General features: G+C 33.6%; 2 protein-coding genes across 5 annotated transcripts in view; one reads left to right on the top strand and one right to left on the bottom strand.

Moving 5' to 3' along the window:
- The window catches only part of LOC6047258 (G-protein coupled receptor Mth2), a 41,414-nt gene that overhangs the window by 21,213 nt on the left and 6,082 nt on the right, over window positions 1–14,119 (bottom strand). For all 4 annotated transcript variants that reach the window (XR_005278469.1, XR_005278470.1, XM_038262940.1 and 1 more), the window contains exons 2-3: window positions 6,973–7,830; window positions 1,722–1,860 (exon numbers count right to left, since the gene is read on the bottom strand). Coding sequence is in view for 2 of the 4 variants with exons in the window: in XM_038262940.1 (XP_038118868.1) it covers window positions 1,722–1,860; window positions 6,973–7,461 (628 nt within the window). In the remaining 2 variants the exon portion in view is untranslated. The remainder of the gene's footprint in view (window positions 1–1,721; window positions 1,861–6,972; window positions 7,831–14,119) is intronic.
- LOC6047259 lies at window positions 4,654–5,701 on the top strand. Its single transcript, XM_001864306.2, has one exon. The coding sequence runs from the start codon at window positions 4,974–4,976 to the stop codon at window positions 5,673–5,675; it is 702 nt and encodes a 233-aa protein (XP_001864341.2). The 5' UTR covers window positions 4,654–4,973; the 3' UTR covers window positions 5,676–5,701.

Raw genomic sequence — 14,119 nt, forward strand, 5'->3', positions numbered from 1 at the left:
TTTCAGATGCATTTCAATGTTAACTATACGCAATACAAAAGTCATTCAACTCAACATTCAACAACTTTAAGTGACTAATCCAGTCCTAAGCATCAACCAGCAACAAACCAGAAAATTCATTCATCTTATAAACAAATATGAGCTGTGCAGACCAATAAACTTTGGATGAATCTCAATAAACATCATAGATCGTAAAGCGAGCGAAACTACACAGATTGCCTGTAAACCATAGCTAATTGGCAGGCGAATCTAATTAGCGTAACGTATTTTGTGAACTATGTAAACAAAGTAAACGAACCTCCAGTATTTGCTCAATTAGCTAGATTTGAATGAGGATTAAAGACACTTCCAAACAATGTGTGGATTATCCAAATTTCACAGACAAATTTAAAACGATGTTTGCCAACGTCTTCCCCATAACACACAACTAATTGAATCGTTGTCGATTAAAGCTAAATTTAATGCGCCAATAGTAGCTAATCAAATGCAAACAATGGTGCGTCTCAACTACGATTATGATAACGATTAAGACACACGCCATTCCGAACCATAACTGCCGTAAAACGATACCATTATCGCTTTTCGCATTGATCTCTACACAGCAAAAAATCCGATGGTAAAATCGCCTGCAAAAGCATGCACATCACCTTCGTCAAAATAAACACTTAATATTACATACAGCATGTAAAATTTTTGCAAACACAAAAAAAAAGTTGCAACCGACGGGATTAAAACCCAGCACCAACAGTAAGGACAGGCGCCTTAGCCCACTCGGCCATCAGACCGATGTAAAGCTGTAAGGATAAACGCGTATATGGGCTTGACATTTCGGTCAAGTAGGTTTCCCATATTGATGGGCTACATATTTCAGGGTGTAATATTACACAGAATTTCATAAAATAATGCATTATTTATTTTACACCCAGGCTTTTTACATGCAGCTGGATTACTACTTTTTTAGCTGTGTACCCAACCCAACGCCACCCAACTAGATGACATTTAGGGAGTAATAAAATATTCCGCATTTGGTATTCGTAAAAGTGTCCTTTGTGAAAATGAAGATAACGCAAGGATTTCACAAGTTAACAAAATTAAGTCAATGAAAAACCAGATTTAATTGATTTAGGACAAACATGCACTTATCGAAAGTAGCACTAAACCGTCCTACCATACAAGTTAGCTTCCTGTTATTGTGTGGTTTATTTGTTCACGCGGGAACGGCGTTCAATTCTCCGAATTTTTTTATCGCTCCACATTATCTTGGCACATGCTGAGTTATTCCCCCGGTCATTATACGAATGTCATAAAGTTACTTGCTTAATTTGATTATAAAATTCTAGGGAATACTACCACCACTCGTGCCAATTGCAAATGGAATAAATGCTATTATTATAGCACAAGTCATTTGTTCGACATCGACGTAAGCAGCAGAGCTATCAAAACCAAAAACAATGTCTGATAAAAAATAGCTTCCACAACGCAAAACAGTGCACTGGGATATCTTATTACATTTTATTACAAGCGCACACGAAAAGCAAACAATTTAGTGCGAAGTGTAAACATAAACAAACGGTACAGGACGCACCACACCATCAGAAAGTGTGACATTCAAATTATGAAATCGATTATTGAGCATTGGTTCAAGTTCACAGAAGAATGCTCGTATCTAAACGTTTTAAGAAATATAAGGTAACATGAATGGATGCAATTAACCAACTTACCAATCGGATACAACGCATACTTGAAGTCTTCCTCGGGCTCGAAGCAGATGTACGGGATCACCGGTTCCGAGTTGTTGTTCTGCATGAAGCAGAACTGGTTCCTCGTCATAAGGCGGGAGTCGTAGATGATGCTGCCGTTCTGGAATAGGTTTACACAAAATAACATGTAAATAAACATTAATTTTAACATTACCAAAATTTAAAAAAAATTACAGTGATAGCAAAATATTTAAACAATACAGTTTTTAACCCAACTAAAGTGAAGTATTGTTAACATCCTTCACTATAATCTTCTGAACCTCCAAACATAAATAAATAAATAAATAAAACGGCCTGCCATAGCAACGGATATCTTCGTCAGCACTGCGAAGAAAAATCACTGTGATGAAAAAATACTGTGATGAAAATAATTGCGCAAGACTCTAGTAAAGTGCAAAATGCGCAAAAAAAATGAATTCAATCAACAATTTCACAGATATGTTTAATCTCTACTTTTTCGAATTCCGGTATATTTTTTTATAATTGAATAAAATATTGTCCCTGCATTCTTTGCATAAAAGAAGCTTTTTTGCATAATTAGTTTTTTTTGATACAATGGTCAATACAATTTCACGGGTTATTAGTCTCACAAAATGAGCATTTTAACATTCTGTGTTAGTTTTAGGTTATAACTTCCCAAAATATGTATTTTTTTTTTATTTTAAAATTTTTGGGGACTGGAAATGCAACTTTAGCGCTAGGGTGATGCAATATCCGGTACCAGAGTTTAATTTTTTAGGGGAAAAAAACGAAAATATTACAAATCGAATTTTTTTTTCCAGTAAAAAAAATTATGGAGTCTACTTAATAAAAAATCATAAATTTTTATTTTTTTGACTTTGCTTTTTTGTTAATTTTGAATTTGGCAAAAATATTTTTTCACAGTGTCATCTAATCAAAATCCAAAAGATTTTTTAATTTCAAAGATATTTTTGAACCAAAGAGCAGAAAATTTTACAAAAGTTTTATTTAATAACATTGAAAATTAAACAAATAGTTTCCGAGAAATCGCCAGTTAAAAAATGAGGGCTAGTTATACGAAACTGGGAAAAAATATCCGGCAAAAAATGTAAGCCTTCAGCAGGTAATTGCAGTAAATTTTCTCTTTTTTATATTTAAATTGTTGAAAAGTTAAAAAAAACATTAAAGGCCTTTTTACTTGACAACGGTGAATTTTATTTTTAAAAAAATGTGAAAAGTCGAAATCGAATTCAAATTTAATTTGCATCAGAAAATTATTTTCAAAATTATGTCTGACAATATTTTTATTTTCTTTCCATAAACTATTACCATTTTTTAAAGCATAACTTTAACACCAAATTTTGCACCATCCTAAACTCAAAAGAATTTATGTTGAAACCCTTATAACATATTGAATAAAATTAAAAATGTGTATTTTGATTATTTTTAATTTAACTCTTAGTGATAAAAAGTCAAAAAAAAATAAGATTTTTCATCAGTGTACCTATTTTATTCCGAAAGTCCTAGTCTTAGGTTATCTACAACTTTGCCGAAGACACTAAAACGATCAAAAAATCCTTTCTCAAGATCCATATTTTCGAATATTCACATGCCAATTTCGTATGACGAGCCTGCAACGTTTTATTCAAATAATAAAGTGCACAATGAAAAATCTCGACAGAAATTGCAAAATTCTAGAGAATTACTATGTAGTTCTTCAAAGTTTTGCTAGTTTTAACGAGACTTTATAAAATAGTAGAGATTAATTTTTCTCTTTTTATACAACTAAGATTAAAAGATTTGAAAATTTAACTATTAAAAAATTTAAAGATTTGAAGATTTGAAGATTTGATGATTTGAAGATTTGAAGATTTGAAGATTTGATGATTTGAAGATTTGAAGATTTGAAGATTTGAAGATTTGAAGATTTGAAGATTTGAAGATTTGAAGATTTGAAGATTTGAAGATTTGAAGATTTGAAGATTTGAAGATTTGAAGATTTGAAGATTTGAAGATTTGAAGATTTGAAGATTTGAAGATAACGAGATTTCGAGAAGATAACTCGGGATTTCGGCAAGATAGCACAACAACAAATAAACAGGGACCACTGGAGTACAGTAATAGAATAACAAATTCACCGATTGAAATACAATCACCACCACTTCTCATATCTCTGACCAGAAATAAAAACATGACACCTCTCTAATGTATCGTTAAACGAAACAGGAAGAAATACCTCTAAATTGAAGATGAAGTGACGTCAGTGTACGGGTCACATGACGAGCTAACCTTTTTAAATCTTCTTTCATTCCCTTTGATATGCTTCCGATAGCTTTCGTAAACAAATAGACAATTAGATAGGCGATTGAGATTTATAAGAAAATGATCAATAGTTCAATTCCCTTACAAAATTTCTTCAGCAAATAACCGAGCGCGTCCTTGAGAACGAATATGTCAAGCCCTAATATCCTAGCCGTCTGACCATGCTCTAATTTGTACATGCCTGCTAAAATTTAGTGGAGCACCCACAGTACGAGACGCGTGATAACGCCTAGCTGCGCCAATTATCACCCGAATCAACAAATTGGCACTAATCTACCACACTTAGCGATAACATTTCCACAAACCAAATAGAGCCAACTGCCAAATTGAAGCACTTTTTTCTGTGTATGAGACAGCACGAGGTATCGGCAAATAGAACAAGTATTGCAAAGTCGTATTTCAAGTAGTACGGATTTGAATTTTCGAGAATCTTCAAAAAATTGAAAAAGGGCGAATATATCTTCTTTCTTCAGTTAGATATCTTAAGAAATGAATTTCAAGATTATACTGTGGGCTGTAACAGAACGGGAGTCGCCTGTAGACGTCCAACTATAGCCAATGTCTGTGGCCCATCATCGACAGAGTACAATTACGATGTGGCGCGCCGTGGTCACGCTTCAGCGGCACTTGCGGCTGCCGGTTGAAACCAAAACACTGTTAACACATGATAAACAGGTGTACCGGCGGCACGTCAACGCCGGTATCGCGAGATTGACAGGCTGATCGAACGCCACCGCGGGTTGGGGCTGCCTTTGATCAAGTTTCAAAAGAAAAGTGGCAGCGATCTTACGCACTTTTTTCACCAGACTGAAAAATGAAAGAACGATTTTTGATCGGTAACATGGCAAATTCCGATGCGTTTGAACGAAACTTTTGGCAATCGAACCGGGTTGCATTCTAAGCTATAAATATTGAAACTTGCAAGGTTGAATGCATCAGTTCCATTCTGCAAATCAAGCGATACAGTCAGCTAGAGAAATGTTATTCCAAGTAGTGAACCTTTTAGGGCTTGTCGCGGTCAGCTTAGCATATCGTCAGTATGCATACAGTACAGAGGTGAAGCACATCATCCCAATCAAGCAGGATCTCATCGAAAGCCCACAGGACATACCGACGATCGTGGTACTTGGAGAGGGTGAAGAATCCAGTGAAAAGCAACCAGAACCAGAGCAACAACTACAGGAACCCGTTGAACCAGAACAAGAACAAGCAATCGAGCAACAGGAAAACACATTGGAAAGTGAACCCGAAGTCGACCTGAACTCCCACTACTTTAGCCACTACCCAAAGTACCAGTACGAATACGGCGTTAAGGACTACCTCACCGGAGATCACAAGAGTCAGTGGGAGACCCGCGAGGGAGATGTCGTCCGGGGGGAGTACACGCTGCTGCAGCCGGACGGAACGCACCGGGTTGTGCGCTACACCGCGGACGACAAGAACGGATTCGAGGCCGAGATTAAGAACGTCGGAAAGGCGAACGAGCTGAGTGATGGCGCTGGGGAGATTGATGTGCGGAGTCTGCAGACAACCGCCGAAGAAGAGGAGGGATCGCAGGGCGAGGAGCTCAGCAGTGGGAAGAGTGATGGGCAAATTGCGTACAGTTATAATAAGTTGCGGCAATATCTGTGAAAGTTTTTGAGTGTTGATATGTTAAGTGGTCCTAATAAAGTTTGTTGTTTATAGAAGAGTGAATTGAATGAAGAAAATTTGAGAAAAGAATGTAAAGATATTTTTAAACAAAAAAAGTAGCAAAAATCGTTTTTGCAATTCCGTTCTGATATTACATACCTTTCATGCATACAAAAATAACAGAATGAAAAATTAATGCCTTTCAAAATCAGGGCTGATATGCTCTTCTTTTCAGCACTTAAAAGGGTGCTGAAAAGTTGAACTTTGGGCATGAATATTCAGCCTTCAAAAAAAATCCTTAAAAGTTCAACTAGTAACCTTTCATTTGCGTCTGAGAAACTGAAATCGGTTAAAATAAAAATTTTCAACAATTATTTTACGTTATTTTTTGATTTAAATTAATAGAACCACCCTAAATTGGCTATGTCAACCATAATGTTCAACTAAAAAAAATGTCTAATTGTTTGGGCAAAGTAACCTCCTGACCAATTTTGAGCTGTTAATAAACCTTCAAATGGATTTGATGTGTGTAATACATTTGATTTATTTTTGTTAGAAAATTACCAATTCATTTCGAAGAAAACACAGCAAAAAAAGTTGATTTTTGGAAGCTACAAAATTTAATTGATTGAATATTACCTCTTTTAAATGTAATTTTACTTAAATAATGTGATTAAAATGAAATATTAAACAAAAACTGATCAAAATTACACAAGTTCCTGACGTGAAACTGTTATGTTTTTGAAAAATAAATTAGATTGTTGCAAATATTTTTTAAAGTTTGGAGCAAATGCAAAGTGATTAGTTGAATTTTCAAGGAAAAATAGTTTAGAGTTCGAAAAATTTAGCATAACATTTGAAAAAGTCACATGAAAACTTCAAATGCCATTTTTTCGGATCACTCTAACACGGCGTAGGTCACTCTAATGGCAAAAAAAAACCAGCTATTTCAGTGAAAGAACCCCCACCCCAATTTTGAACCAAATCGAAGAACTTTATTTTTATATTTATCTTTCATATGAAATTGCTGATAAAAAACATCACGACTGCATCTAAGCTTTTCATCTATAAACAGCAGCCTGATTGATTTAATTGATACACATGATTGTTTTATTCTAAAAGTTGCTTCCATTATTTCTACACGCATTTGTGATTCAATGAGATTCTTCAACAGAGTTAAATATCATCACTGAAGTGAGATGACTTTCATTCTTTATACGCTTTGTAGAATAAATTTGCATCTCAACGATGAACAATCAAAAGTTCATCATCTCACCCCGCATAACAACGCACTTACCCTCGCAAAGATCCACTCATCCTCTGGACTGTTCTCCGGATCCAGCTGGTACACCGATTCACACGGTTTACCGTACAGAAACCCGTACATCTGATTCTGCGTCAAATCGACAACCTCCGAGCTTCGGTTGCTGTTGTACAACGTGGTGTTCACATTCACCACCAGCTGACCCTCGGTCGGAACACACTTTCGCTGGAAGAACACCGTCCCGTACGGACAGCACATCCGGATACACAACCGCACGGCACACGGACACCCCCGGATGTACTCGGCCACAAACTTCTTTCTCGAAAAGTGCTCGTAATCGTAGTCGATCGTCCGGAAGTACTTTGGTTTGTACAGAATGTTGTTGTGGATGATGTTGCCGGCCGAGTCCCGCACTCCGTCGGTGATGTTGACCGAATCGATAAAGTCACACGGCAAACTGTCCCCGGAGATGCCGCGCACGCCGAACACCACCAAGAAGGCACACACGTACCTTGGAATCATTTTCGCTATGGTTTCTTTGTTTCCTCTTCTTACTTAACAGACACCAACCCAAAGACACACTTTCAGTTCTTCGAACGAATTTTGAATGAAACGGCCCTTTTTGGCTCTCTCGATCTTCTCACTGAAACTCGATTATCCAATCACGCATGATTATTCGAGGTCTACGCCCACGCACTTTGATCCTGTGAATGACATGCTGGCAAAATTTCGTGTTTTTAGTGACACCGATTTGTGGATGCACTCCTCCTCCGCCAAGCTGCCGCTGACTGAGCTGTTTACTGTCGTTGTTGCGGCTGGAACATGTGGAACTGCTTAGCACGCGCGCGCACAAAATTCGGCGGTTGAGCTGCGGCGCGGCCTCACCTTAACCTGCGAACGGTTGAGAGAAATAAAACGATTAAAAGGCTAATAAAGAGTCGGAAGAGGGTAGGGCCAGCTATTTTTGACGGAATAATCTCTCCCCGTGAAAAAACTTCAATCCCACTGGACTGGTCACTACGTGGTTAACAAGGTGGTCCTTCTAAAATTAGCTGTCAAAATAGCATTCGGAGAGGGGTACGATCTTCACCTAGTAATGGAGAGGATTTATATAAAGCTCGTAAAATTTCACTTTCAAAATAATCAGCTGGGAACTGCCAACGGCGATCGTTGAGCGTTTATAGCCCTCCAAGCTTTTTATGCATGCAACAGCTGGCAATGTGTTTTGTGTGTGTACCTGGATGAACTGTTTATTTTATCTATTTTTTTCTATTTTCACAACAAATTAGTTATGGTTATCTATCGTGGGGCACTTACGAGTGTGGTTTTTGAAAATATTATCATTTTCCATTCAAACTTTAAATACAAAGTTGTAACATTAGAAGGTAATTACAAATTTAGTTTGGAGTTTTTATTACCTCGGACCTAATCGAGGTTAAGGGAAGGTTGGAACTATATTATACAAAATTGATGCACAAAATATTACAACAAACTTTAAACACTGCCATTTCAAAAAATATTCCTAGAATTTATTATAACATATTTGTTGTATAAACTTTTATTGCATTCCGATCCGCGGACCATTTTTTTATCTCAAAATCTGATTATAAAGTTATACAAAATCATAATTTAACTTAATACCCAATTACAAGAAATAATAGCTCAAAAGTCTTGTTCAATCAGTTTTGACTATTTTGTTTCAGTTTTTGGAATGTTTTTGTGGCGTGATCGTGCTATTTTGTCGCACGTCGATTGACCTTCACAGATCCCCAAACTTCGATTTCAATCCTGAGAAATTCAACAAAAACCGGTAAAACGTCGTACATTGTTGTCACTCTTCATATGCAAGAAGTTTCGATATGAACTTGCTTACTTGACAAATCCTGAAAATCGTTGCAAGTGTGACAACTGATCAAAAGAAATTAAGTCAGAACTCGTATGACACACGTACATGCCAGGCTAAATTTAAAATTTTGTAAATTTTGTAAATTTTGTAAATTTTGTAAATTTTGTAAATTTTGTAAATTTCGTAAATTTTGTAAATTTTGTAAATTTTGTAAATTTTGTAAATTTTGTAAATTTTGTAAATTTTGTAAATTTTGTAAATTTTGTAAATTTTGTAAATTTTGTAAATTTTGTAAATTTTGTAAATTTTGTAAATTTTGTAAATTTTGTAAATTTTGTAAATTTTGTAAATTTTGTAAATTTTGTAAATTTTGTAAATTTTGTAAATTTTGTAAATTTTGTAAATTTTGTAAATTTTGTAAATTTTGTAAATTTTGTAAATTTTGTAAATTTTGTAAATTTTGTAAATTTTGTAAATTTTGTAAATTTTGTAAATTTGTAAATTTTGTAAATTTTGTAAATTTTGTAAATTTTGTAAATTTTGTAAATTTTGTAAATTTTGTAAATTTTGTAAATTTTGTAAATTTTGTAAATTTTGTAAATTTTGTAAATTTTGTAAATTTTGTAAATTTTGTAAATTTTGTAAATTTTGTAAATTTTGTAAATTTTGTAAATTTTGTAAATTTTGTAAATTTTGTAAATTTTGTAAATTTTGTAAATTTTGTAAATTTTGTAAATTTTGTAAATTTTGTAAATTTTGTAAATTTTGTAAATTTGTAAATTTTGTAAATTTTGTAAATTTTGTAAATTTTGTAAATTTTGTAAATTTTGTAAATTTTGTAAATTTTGTAAATTTTGTAAATTTTGTAAATTTTGTAAATTTTGTAAATTTTGTAAATTTTGTAAATTTTGTAAATTTTGTAAATTTTGTAAATTTTGTAAATTTTGTAAATTTTGTAAATTTTGTAAATTTTGTAAATTTTGTAAATTTTGTAAATTTTGTAAATTTTGTAAATTTTGTAAATTTTGTAAATTTTGTAAATTTTGTAAATTTTGTAAATTTTGTAAATTTTGTAAATTTTGTAAATTTTGTAAATTTTGTAAATTTTGTAAATTTTGTAAATTTTGTAAATTTTGTAAATTTTGTAAATTTTGTAAATTTTGTAAATTTTGTAAATTTTGTAAATTTTGTAAATTTTGTAAATTTTGTAAATTTTGTAAATTTTGTAAATTTTGTAAATTTTGTAAATTTTGTAAATTTTGTAAATTTTGTAAATTTTGTAAATTTTGTAAATTTTGTAAATTTTGTAAATTTTGTAAATTTTGTAAATTTTGTAAATTTTGTAAATTTTGTAAATTTTGTAAATTTGTAAATTTTGTAAATTTTGTAAATTTTGTAAATTTTGTAAATTTTGTAAATTTTGTAAATTTTGTAAATTTTGTAAATTTTGTAAATTTTGTAAATTTTGTAAATTTTGTAAATTTTGTAAATTTTGTAAATTTTGTAAATTTTGTAAATTTTGTAAATTTTGTAAATTTTGTAAATTTTGTAAATTTTGTAAATTTTGTAAATTTTGTTAATTTTGTAAATTTTGTAAATTTTTAAATTTTGTAAATTTTGTAAATTTTGTAAATTTTGTAAATTTTGTAAATTTTGTAAATTTTGTAAATTTTGTAAATTTTGTAAATTTTGTAAATTTTGTAAATTTTGTAAATTTTGTAAATTTTGTAAATTTTGTAAATTTTGTAAATTTTGTAAATTTTGTAAATTTTGTAAATTTTGTAAATTTTGTAAATTTTGTAAATTTTGTAAATTTTGTAAATTTTGTAAATTTTGTAAATTTTGTAAATTTTGTAAATTTTGTAAATTTTGTAAATTTTGTAAATTTTGTAAATTTTGTAAATTTTGTAAATTTTGTAAATTTTGTAAATTTTGTAAATTTTGTAAATTTTGTAAATTTTGTAAATTTTGTAAATTTTGTAAATTTTGTAAATTTTGTAATTTGGAATTGGAGCGATCAATTCTACAATTTAAAATGTAATTTCTAGCTAATAAATAAACATTAGCACATTCAACACAGTTATTAGCTCTGATTTGACCCTGTAAAATCCATCATGAACCGTTTATCACCTTTATTTAAAAAATTGAACCCAAATCATAGATCAGTGACATCACTATTCCTAACAGAATGGTGGTGCTGCAAATCGAGTGCTAAAGAAATAGTTCAAGGTAGGGCCAATAAGTCAAGAATACATGAATGCAATCCACCACGACATATACGCCCAGTGTCCACAACAAAAATTGAAATTAACGTAGAAACTGTCACAGAAAGTCACAATTGCCAAGAGTTTGCCGGAATGATTGATTACTTTTTATCCAAGTTGATGGACGTAACCAATTCACAGATTTTATAAATCGACTTCACGCTCAAATCACATGCTCTTCCACGAGTGCAAGTTCAGCACACTTTGAAGTAGGTCGCCACACACTTCCGGACAAATATAGAGCAGATTTCATCAATTAACAAAGGTTGTTTCACCAAAGTGCACTTTCATACTAAAAACTTATTCATCCTCAAAGGGGGGACTCCTCGCAAGAAACCCACTCGATAAGCTTGGCAACGCGTATCTTATCACTCCAGGTTGAGGCGCTATTCGATTTCTACCTTCCAGAGTTTACGGACGACTTTTCCAACTATACGACAACGGCTCCGTATCGATAAGAGTGTGACGCCTGAAGTCATGGCTGGCTCTCTCAGGTATCGTTCTACGTGGACCGCGAGGTCGCGCGCTGAAGATGCTAACGGCCTACATAGCCAACAACAATCGAACCGTTTGACGCAAAAATCCATTCAAAGCGTCGAAAAGATTGGAATATTGGCACCCGATTCGTTGGAGTTGTGCTCTCGTTACGCAGTTACTTGTTTCAATCGTTATCGATAGGTCATTAAAAATATTTTTGAAAAGTTTTGAAAACCACTTCCACTTTTTTCAAAATCGTGGATGACTTTTTTTGTTAACATTGTTCAAAAAATGTTTTTTGAACACTTGTATCTATAGATTTTGAATGACAATACTTCAAACAATTTCGTTTTGTCAAACTTCTCTTGAACAAAGAAAACGTAAAAATAACACTTTTATTGATTTTGGTAATTTTCTGAAATATTGTTTTACCAAAAAACCGTTTGTGTCAGGAGAGCTTGATCAGGAAGACGAATCGGTGGTGTCACTTCTCCGGTCTGCGATGTTGTTTTTTATTTGCTAATGTCGCGGACGATGCTATTAGTATTGGCCGACGTGGGGCGGGGTACTATGACGATGTTTTTTTTTTCAGTCTCTTCTCAAACAAGTTTTTCCGCGGATGGGTTTGTTCCATGTTTATTTTTGGAGGATTCCATCAAAAAACCTTGAAATACCTGTTTTCGAAGATCGAAATGGCAGCTCTCGAGGTTAAGGTTAGGACGGAGTGCCTTGAGAATTCGAACTTTCAACCGGGAGCTTTGAAGGATTAGTTTCCGCTTCTAATTGGGCTTCTTTGTTTAGGAATAAGATTTGGTTTTGAATACAAAAAGTAACGTGTTTTATATCATGCTGCGCATTTTGAAAGTGGCTGGTTTTCAAAAATTCATTAATTCCTAGACTACAAAACAAGTTTATTTGATGTCTGGAAATGCCAGGTACCTAGTTTGTCGAAAACTTGTTGTTTGTCGAATGGCTCGAGAATGGCGTTGCAGACGAACATTTGAACCATTTGGACAAATAAGCAAACATGAAATCCGAACCGTTTGAGGTGGCAACAGGCGATACTGATCATCGTCTCTTTAGTTCAAAATGGAACAAGTTGTTTGCTGGAAAATTCTGGATAGATTAGAAGAGCTAATTTAATTCAGTTCTCCCAATTTTTTTCTATTGATTTTAAGAGGTATTTTTTCTTAGGGACCATCCATAAACCACGTGGACACTTTTTTGGGAATCTTGAACCCTCCCCCCCTTCGTGGACAATTGTCCATATAAAAAAAATCTTTTTTGTATGGAGCGTGGACAATCGCCATTCCCCCCCCCCCCCCAAAGTGTCCACGTGGTTTATGGATGGTCCCTTAATAAACTGCTTGAATTATCATTCCAACGCCCAAGGCTCCAAAAAAGTTGGAACGGTAACTTCAACTCAATGGATCTCGGGCATAACTCAACCAATCAAGATGATTCTTCTTTCCAGTGATTTGTTAGGATGTCTAGATGATTCTAGGACTGTGCAGAACTTAATTTTATCAAATCTGTAATTTTTGCGATCAAAAACATCGTTCCAACTTTTTTTTTTCGCGTACAAAAAAAAATTCGCCAAAAATTCCGCGGAGGCAGTCGCTTTGAAAAAAGGTGGAACGATGTTTTCGGTCGCAGAAATTACAGAGTTGATCAAATTAAGTTCTGCAAAGTTCTAGTATCATCTAGACATTCTTACAAATTACTGGAAACAAGAATCGTCCCGATTGGTTGAGTTATGCCCGAGAACCAGCGAGTTGAAGTTACCGTTCCAACTTTTTTGGGAGGCTTGGGCGTCCGTGTAAGTTGGACATGCGTTGGGCGTTCCAGTGTTAATAAAAATGTCAAATACATATCGAAACAGTTTAAAAATATGACGATAGAATATTTAAAAAAATATCCAACTCAAATCTTTCCACGGAATATGATGTTTCACCAACAGTTAAAGAAACCCTCCTCATCCACTCTTCTCCAGAAACAAACAAAGCTATTCTGGGTTAATTTCACAATGAGTGGATTGAATTTGGACCAGAATACACAAAACCCACGGTGTTCTCAGCGAAGTTTGGACGTTCATTTCTCCTTCTCTCTTCTTTGAACAGACAACAATCATACTTGGTGTTGGTGTAAACATCATTAGCTCGTACTGCTAATTGCAGTGAATCACCTAATTTTGAATGAATAAAAAAATGAAATCAATGAAAACCATTTCACCAACTGACTTTTCGATTTAATTTCACTAAAATTAAGCTCGAAGAAAAGTAACAAAAACAATCTAATTTAGCTTCATCATATAAAGAAGCTACCAGTGAATTACTGAATAGCTCCCGATGTGGGAGGCAACGTTTTCGCATTTTCTACGGTAATTGCAGGTAAACACACCTTCGCATACATCAATGGATTCCCCTCAGAGCAGCGCAATGTAAACGAAACCGTCATTCTTGACAGGAAGGCAATATGTTTGCCCAATGTTGAAACAGCTCAATGACATCAGAATTTTTCAAACCGCAAAAATTATCAATCAATTAGATTTGTTTATGTATTTTGCTAAATAGACGAACAAACCACAATAGTT

This window comes from Culex quinquefasciatus, chromosome 3 (genome assembly GCF_015732765.1).
Source record: "Culex quinquefasciatus strain JHB chromosome 3, VPISU_Cqui_1.0_pri_paternal, whole genome shotgun sequence".
Taxonomy (NCBI): Eukaryota; Metazoa; Arthropoda; class Insecta; order Diptera; family Culicidae; genus Culex; species Culex quinquefasciatus.

What these genes read in the sequence shown, in the direction of transcription:
- LOC6047259 (XM_001864306.2), top strand. Translation starts at nt 4,974, where the DNA reads ATGCATCAGTTCCATTCTGCAAATCAAGCGATACAGTCAGCTAGAGAA.